The sequence below is a fragment of the Nansenia antarctica genome, assembly GCF_963989245.1.
Source record: "Nansenia antarctica genome assembly, chromosome: 19".
Taxonomy (NCBI): domain Eukaryota; kingdom Metazoa; phylum Chordata; class Actinopteri; order Argentiniformes; family Microstomatidae; genus Nansenia; species Nansenia antarctica.
Window position 1 is genome coordinate 19,745,133 of NC_137692.1, and position 9,137 is coordinate 19,754,269.

Below are 9,137 nucleotides of genomic sequence, written 5' to 3' on the forward strand. Positions count from 1 at the left end.
ATAATAAAAAAATAAAAAACATTAAATGATGAAACTCAATGGTTAGGCAAATTTTTTTTTTTTTAAATAGATATATTTTCAATTAAATGCATAAACATGCTACCTTATATAAAGGTTGTTTTTCCACCTCTTGACAACAGATTTGGAGAATAAACGAGAGAGAATGCATTATGCCACCTGTTTGTTTAGTTTGTTCATGTTGCCCTCGCGCGCGCTCAGACGCTCCTGAAATAATGATCCAATTCCAAGAATCAGACACAGTGGGGGGCAATGGGGGGCTCACCGATTACGAAGTCGAATTAAAAATCGTTATTTCCGATTTATAGTTATAGACCACTAAAGAAAACCTTCAAACTGCCAGCCTGTGGGTGGCGACAACGGACCGGTAGCACCATGATTTGGGGGGGGGGGAATTAGTATCATTTGGCACTTCGTGAGCTTAGAATGATACGGTTATCTCCGTTTAGGGTAGTTCAGAGATATTGAGCGTCAACGTTTTTACATTCCATTATGTTCTGTGAGATGGAACCTTTGTATTTTATTAATTACTAACTCAAAAAAATGTCAACATTTTAAAAATAACACCACACAGGCATTAATAAACACCAAATGGATCAGATGATTAAAAAAAACTCAATTTTGTCAAAAATGGAGATAGAACCTTATCATTCTAACGTCACGACGTTGCCTGCCAGTCAGAGCAGTTATAATCCAATCAGAAGAATATTCTGACGTTACTGTAGAGAGAGAAAAAAAGTTCTCATAACAAATTGGTGCCGACAAGCGACACACGTCTGTGCCACTGACGCTCTTTGCATGTCTATTGTTCATCTCCGCAATGGCAATATCATAATCTGCGGTGTATTTACAGTAGCTTTATACACCTGGCTTTTGGGTTTAGCTCCGAATTTGTTTGTTCAAAAAGTAAGTATTTGTAGCCTACTCGTGACGTTATGACGTTAGAATTATAAGGTTCTATCTCCATTTTTGTCCAAATTTAGTTTTTTACATAATCTGATCCATTAGGTGTTTATTAATGCCTGTGTGGTGTTATTTCTAAAATGTTGACATTTTTGAGTTAGTAATTCATAAAATAAAAAGGTTCCATCTCACAAAACATAATGGAATGTCAAAACTTTGACGCTCAATATCTCTGAACTACCCAACGGAGATAGAACCTTATCATTCTAAACGGAGATAGAACCTTATCATTCTAAACGGAGATAGAACCTTATCATTCTAAACGGAGATAGAACCTTATCGTTCTAAACTTCACATGGCAAAGTATAGATCCGACTTCGGGAATCCATAACAGCCTAACTTAGAACTTTCTTTTCGGGTAAAGAAAATTAGGAAGTTCACTTGGCTTGGGTATACGTGTGTGTGTGACGCAGTTACTACGGCTCCTGGTCAGGCAAGAATCGCTGTCATCAGCACTTCTCCACACAAACAATGTGGAGAGGAAGAAGTACTGGGGGGCCAGGCCAAAACGGATAGACGTCCCGGGACACTCCTGTGGGGTCTTTAAACGTGCCCACCACTGCATGTTCTGACTGTCTCCTCCAAAAGTGCATGGGACATTTCGGCTACTTTTCATAAAGGAAGTTATGAGAGAATTGATTTGTCAAGATACTTACTTTGATTCCAAATCTGCAATAAATATCTATTAGTATTACGCACGGGGGGCAAACGTTTAAAAGTAACGCACACTTTATTTATTCTACAGACCACAAAAACGGTCCGATGATCCGACCCCCCTAATTGGGGAGAAGGGGAAAAGCGGAGAGTCGCATCCCAGCAGCGGCGGAGCCCCCCGTGCCGAACCCGAACCGTCCGACCCAGTCAACCCCCAGTGCGTCTCCGGCGAAGGGGAGCAGCCCCGGGGAGGGATTACCATGCCCAATAGCCTGCTCGGTTACCAATCCCGGTCGCCGGTGTTCAGAGCTCTCTCCCGGTCCTCCAGCGGGTATTTCTCGTTCGACTGCGAGTCTCTGCCCAGCTCCCCGTTAATGAGGCACAACAAGTCCACGCAGACCCCCAGCCCGTCTAGCCAAGTCGTAACCCACGCACTGCAGAGCCTGGCTCAGGCACAGGACACCTGGGGGGATCACGGTAAGACCACTTGGTGACGTTAGAATTATAAGGTTCTAGGATCTCAATTTTTGTCAAAATTGAGTTTTTTACATAATCTGATCCATTAGGTGTTTATTAATGCCTGTGTGGTGTTGTTTTTTTTAAATGTTGACATTTTTGAGTTAGTAATTCATAAAAGACAAAGGTTCCATCTCACAAAACATAATGGAATGTAAAAACTTTGACGCTCAATATCTCTGAACTGCCCTAAACGGAGATAGAACCTTATCATTCTAAACGGAGATAGAACCTTATCATTCTGAGGTCACGATTGGGCAGGTTGAGTCTCTTTCTGAATCCAGAATTATTTTGTCGCGCTATTACGCGCACACAAATAAGCCAATGTTTATTATAGGCTACAATGATCTCTGCAGCCACAGTGAAGAGGGGGTCTAGCCTTCTATGTGGAGCTCTGACTGGCAGTAGACTACGCCTCACAAAAATACATTTTGACAGATATTTCACTTTTTTCTCTAAGAAAAATGATATTTCACTTGCGGAGTTTAACGGGTGCAGGGGGATTTCAAAGCACATGCATCGCTCACCAGAGCCCCGACATCAAACGTCAAACTTCACACATTCTGAACTAATGTTGTAGCCTACAATATGTCGCATGTGTACCTGTACGTGTGAGCACAAGCCAATAGTAGGACAGAATTCAATCTCCGCGGGATGTTTTTTTCTTCATATCAGATCGGTATCTCCCCTCTGTTTACTGAGCAGTTTCACAACAAGCCACCGAGGATCCACCTGTGCCTGATGGTGTGTGTGTGTGTGTGTGTGTGTGTGTGTGTGTGTGTGTGTGTGTGACACACACAGGTCAAATTGTACCCTATCGGAATGGCATGGAGTTGGGGGCCAGCTCCGTGACCAGCCCAGATCTGAGATATGACAGTTGTCGTTGTTGTTGTCCTGTAGCCCGTTAAGAATAGCGTCCTAGGAGATGTGTGTGTGGAACACTAGAGATTTATCTCACAGCTCCTGAACGAGGATATTGAGCGAGGAGGTATCCTCAGTCTGCTCCTTACAAAAGACACTAAAGCTCTATTTTGACTGGGGTCTACACACACACACACACACACACACACACACACACACACACACACACACTGCACGTGGCCTCTCCAACAGTGAGCAAAACAAGAGAAAAGGACACAAGAGCTCAATTGAGCTGCTCGATCACATAATACACTCACTGCACTCTTGGCACACTTTAGGCCTGTTAATACCAATCAATAATCTCTTGAATGTCACAAACTTTTGGAGTATTGTTGCTGTACCATGTGCATCCCTTCATCGCCACAATGTCTTCTAATGGCTTCTTTCGGCACGATAACGCACCATGTCACAAACTTTTGGAGTATTGTTTCTGTACCATGTGCATCCCTTCATCGCCACAATGTCTTCTAATGGCTTCTTCCGTGCATGATAATGCACCATGTCACAAAGCAAAAGTCGACTTATTGGTTTCATGAACATGACAATGAGTTCAGTGTTCTTCAGTGGCCTTCCCTAGTCATCAGATCTGAATCCAGTAGAACACCTTTGGGATGTGGTAGAACGGGAGACTCGCAGCTTGCAACGTGCACCTGAAAAATCTGCAGCGATTGCGTGATGCAGGCGTCATCATGGGTGAGAATCTCAAAGGAATGTTTCCAACATATTGTGGAATCGAGATGTTTTGAGAGCAAAGGGCCCACTAAGGCCTATTAGTATAGTGTTCCTAACAAAGTGTTCAGTGAGTGTATTGTATCAGTGAGCGGCGCAAACACCAGTTCCTGTTCTGTTCTGCTCCGCTTGTCCCAGTCGATGTGAGTGGCTCGTCTTCTTCTGTGGTCCCCGTCTTTGTAAGGGAATGCTATTGAAGTTGAGTGTAAATCTGTGCGTCACAGGTGGTGTTGTTAACACACATACGTACGTGTGTGTCTGTGTGTGTGTGTGTGTGTGTGTGTGTGTGTGTGTGTGTGTGTGTGTGTGTGTGTGTGTGTGTGGTGTGCCTGAGGTAAACAGACGCTATGAAGGATTTGTTTTATCATCTTTTGACTCAGGCTTTTTCTTGATCAGATATGACTGATCCAACAGTAACAGTCAGGTACATTGAATGACATCTAAACTATTGGGATTATTATTAATAGTTTGTCTATTCAAGAGAATGTGATTATATCTCAGGTTTATGTCTATTGTCTGTGTTAGGAGTATTGTGCATATGTACAGACATGTTTGTGTTTGGCTATTTATATGCATCGTCTGTGTGTGTGTGTGTCCGGTACTGTGTCATCATATGGTCCAACTGATTTAACTGACGGCCTCCTCATGATCTTGTTAGATATTAGGAATACTACTATTTGGTGTTGCATGATGACACAAGTGAGTCATAGCAGGAGATCAGAGCAAGTTGATATTGACAGCTAAACCACAGTTAGACTCACTTACAGTAGCTGCTCTGCTCTCGCTGTCAGACTGGACCTGTCATCATGTTTTATGTCGATCCTTTAGTCACTGTGGTTTTCAGTCTTGCTTGCCGTGATGCATCGACTATACCGTGGCGTACGCTAACGCTCCTACCTGGATGTTACCCGTCAATACAATACCTGCAATAGTCGTTTCCCAATTACAATCCAATTAATTAATTTGGTATAAAGTTGTTTTCTGTCATTTAAGGCGCTGAGATGTTACCGGGTGTATTATATATATATATATATATATAGTATATTATTATAGTAAGGCCAGTAATCTGTAGTATGTTTACCAAATGTGACAGGGTCTGGTGAAAAAGTCCTCAAGTAGGGCAAGATCATTTCCCCTTTTTTTTTTTTTTACAGATTATGAAAGGTGCAGATTGTAAGCTTTCAAAGGATGTGTCATACATTGAAATCAGAAAAAAAAGTTGATGAAGATATGCCTATTGGTTGAATGTTGGTTGTATATGAGGATTGTGGGTAATGGAGTTCTGACGGTCCCGTGGTCTTCCTCCCTTAGACGTGTGGCCTGGCCCTGCCTGCCCCTATAGACCACACCCACAACCGATTGCGGGGGACATGCGTCAGGAGGTTCTGATTGGTCAGGAGCTTCAACGCATTGGAGATGAGTTCAACAACCTCTTCATGCATGGGGTGAGTAATGCCTTCACTGACTTACACATCTGGCATAAACTGTGTAATAACAAAAAGCCACTCAACTCTATTGCTATGTAACTACATTTACATTTACATTTTTGGCATTTAGCATTTAGCAGAAGCGACATACAATCAATACATTTGACTAAGCAAGTGAATCATCAATCCACCAGTCGTAGCAGGAAGAGTAATCTAGCTCAGGGCCCAACTACTATGTAATCGCTCAATTATTGTGTCATAACATAATTATACAATGTTGTTGGCGCTTATCAGTGCTGAGTGAGGTAATGTGCGACCCACAGTAGCCTCCATCCCAGACTCTCTTGTCTTATTACTTTAGTATCATATTTCGCAATGATCCAATGACTGCCTTTACAGTAAGTTGCTATGAATGTTTATAACTTCATAACACTTCGTAACCCGTTTATGAGAAGGTATGTCAAGAAAAGTGTCACCCTGTAGGAGTGCCGGCAATAACAGGACGCTGTAGTCGTTTTGCCGGTAGAAAAACAATCATGTGCGCTTTATTTCACTCTCTTCATGCGTACTGACAACAACAACATTCACTCCCCTCTGTCCCACTTATATTACGTCATATCACCCGCTAAGCAGCATGTAGTAAACATAAACATACAACAGTGCTTTATACAAGGCTGGAACGCCGTGAATTATGAATGCTCTACTCGCTAACGAGTGGTCACTACAACCCCGTGTTTTAATTGTAGTTGTAGAGCTAAGGCTGATGACAGCGTCAGTGAAGGAGAAGACTATTCATGCTTCAGTTTTTTATTCCCCACCGCTCCGTTCACAGTTAACTCATCTACCTTTCTGCCGGTTGCATCACCTTATTTACGAAACCCTATCAAGGAGTTCACTGGATCAAATGTAGCTGATAAGGTGCCTGGCTCAACGTGTGCCATCCTAGACTATTTCACACTTGTGTACTCCCTTGTGTGTGCCCTTGACCTAGCTAGCATAGACACATACAGTACACTACAGCCTTGATTGGGAAGCACTGACACTTTTTGATGACTCTGTCTGTACACTCTTAAATGAAGTGTTCTCACTAGAACCATATAATGGTTTTTATAGCTTTTCTCTCTGGGAAAACCCTTTATGGTTCTAGGTATAACCCTCCACCCCCTCCACCAGAGAAGAACCCTTTTTTTGGAACCTTTTTTCCTAAGAGTTGATACCGTTATTGATAATAGGTACAGTGCACAGGTTCAACATTAACACGGAGATGCAGAGTGCCCCGGCACAGGGAACGGTTGCGATTGCGACATGCTATCTATCTTCAGCGCTTAGGCCGATGTGTCATCCTGACTGCTAATCTGCCCGTCCCTCTGTTGTTGTCTCTGTGCTTAAAACAAACTCTGGTAGATGATTCATGTTAGCCAGTGTTATCAGCTTCCTGTCTGATTTCGTAACACTGTTTAGACCAAACACAGGAACGCTAGTCTTACTCAAAGTAGCTTTGGTTGGGGTTGGCACGTTCATTATTGGGATTCTGTTATCTGTTGTTGTCGTTGAAGGGTATCGTGAACATGACTTCATTGTTAGGTTGTTGCTGATGTTGTACATAGCTTTGTGAGTTCTGTGTGAAATGAAAAGGGGTTCATCAAAAACAAATGATTTGCAGATCTGAATTAGCTGAGGATAAGTAAATAATCTATTTTAGGGCAGTGGACAGTGTGTTGTTGTGATGCATTTGAAAACATTTCGAAACTTTGTTTTGTGTTGTCTGTTTTGTTTCGATAAGCTGGTTCACTCACCAGTCCAGCTTCAGGTGCTTGTCTTGTACAGTATGTTGTGTAGACTGTGGAGAACATGGAGAACGTGGTTCTGAGGGGCATTATGGAACAGTTCGACATCTGGTGAGCTCAGAATGATAAGGTTCTATCTCCGTTTAGAATGAGAAGGTTCTATCTCCGTTTAGAATGAGAAGGTTCTATCTCCGTTTAGAATGAGAAGGTTCTATCTCCGTTTAGAATGATAAGGTTCTATCTCCGTTTAGAATGAGAAGGTTCTATCTCCGTTTAGAATGATAAGGTTCTATCTCCGTTTAGAATGAGAAGGTTCTATCTCCGTTTAGAATGATAAGGTTCTATCTCCGTTTAGAATGATAAGGTTCTATCTCCGTTTAGAATGATAAGGTTCTATCTCCGTTTAGAATGATAAGGTTCTATCTCCGTTTAGAATGATAACCCAGTGAGCAATTTTACGTTGATTAGACGTCTAAACAACGTCTAAATGGCCTGTAGACGTCTAGGCGAAATCGAGGCTAAATATACGCCAAATTGGAAATTGAAACAACGTCTATGTTTAGACGATGAAATGCCGTTGAAACATAGACGTTGTTTCCTTGTCTATGTTTCAACGGCATTTCAACGTCTAAACATAGACGTTGTTTCAATTTCCAATTTGGCGTATATTTAGACCTTGAAATGCCGTTGAAATATTATGTTCCTGGAGGTACTGCAATACCAGGTCGATGCGTGGTGTGGACGGAGCAAGCCCCTATTCCATCTCCCTGCTCCAAAATCAATTTAATATAACGTCCACGGGTAGGGGACGTATCAGATATTAAACTGATAAGAACAGATACACTTGATCTTAGCCAAAAGGCCGAGAAGCGATACCCGCGATGGTTTCGAGGGAGGGTAGTCATTCTCTGGCACGTCAATGTAGGTCACGGTTTAACCACAACAATAGTTTCTATAGGCATTCCATTATATAATAATAATGGTATTAGTGGAATAGTGTTTTAACAATAATAATGTAGTGCCAATGTACAAAACATCCCCAAAATACTACTTTTCACTGTTCCAACCGGGAAATTCAATACGTCCCATGGTCACGTGGTAACCCGTCTCCAATCGTAGCGAAAGAAAGCATTTGTTAACCAAAATTACATTAACCGCAAACTGGAAATAATAACCAACCGGTTACATGTAGCAAAACGTAATGCGATTATTATGTGATGTTTTTTGTATTTAAGAAAGCACATTTTAACGATATTTCCTTTTAACGATCAGTTTCTATGGACCTCTTTGAATTAAAAGAAAAGGACAAAGAAGAATATGCCTGTAAGCAATGCGTTTGTATTTTTAAAATATAACTGGTCTTTCCTCTCATTCTGTGCTACTTGTTCCTGTTTAAAGTTGTTCATGTGCTTTGATCTTTGTTTGAAAAGCCACTGATGACTCTACAATGATAGACTCTCCTCTGCAGTCATCAACACCTGGTACTATGACTATTTTGCTATATAATCTCAATTCAGTTCATGTAGTGTGTTGCCGATTTGTCTTCCCAGCCTCATAGTCATAGAGTAGAGCGTAAGGACAATAGAATGGGTTTAATAACGGTTTTAATGCATTTGAGATAAGTAGAAAATATGTTTAGACACAGACCGCATTTATCTGGGTTAAAGGACAGCGACGTATAGACGCAATTTAAACCACCACTTCCGCATGAATAACTATGCTAGACTACATGGAATCTCAGACTAAATGACGGTCTGGTACATATTTTGACAATCTACAGGCGTTTAGGGTATTAATTTAAACTCAAAGTGCTGCTAGACTAAAACAGGTTTAGACACAGACAGCATTTATCTGGGTTAAAGGACAGCGACGTATAGACGCAATTTAAACCACCACTTCCGCATGAATAACTATGCTAGACTACATGGAATCTCAGACTAAATGACGGTCTGGTACATATTTTTACAATCTACAGGCGTTTAGGGTATTAATTTAAACTCAACGTGCTGCTAGACTAAAACAGGTTTAGACACAGACCGCATTTATCTGGGTTAAAGGACAGCGACGTATAGACGCAATTTAAACCACCACTTCCGCATGAATAACTATGCTAGACTACATG

At 41.6% G+C, this 9,137-nt stretch overlaps 1 protein-coding gene across 1 annotated transcript in view; it reads left to right on the forward strand.

The window, feature by feature from the left end:
• Positions 1–1,761: 1,761 nt before the first annotated feature.
• The window catches only part of bcl2l11 (BCL2 like 11), a gene marked incomplete at its 3' end in the record, with an annotated part of 16,257 nt that continues 8,881 nt past the window's right edge, over positions 1,762–9,137 (forward strand). The window contains exons 1-2 of the mRNA XM_080549130.1: positions 1,762–2,112; positions 5,113–5,246. Of these exons, the coding sequence (XP_080405256.1) occupies positions 1,896–2,112; positions 5,113–5,246 (351 nt within the window). The 5' untranslated portion in view covers positions 1,762–1,895. The remainder of the gene's footprint in view (positions 2,113–5,112; positions 5,247–9,137) is intronic.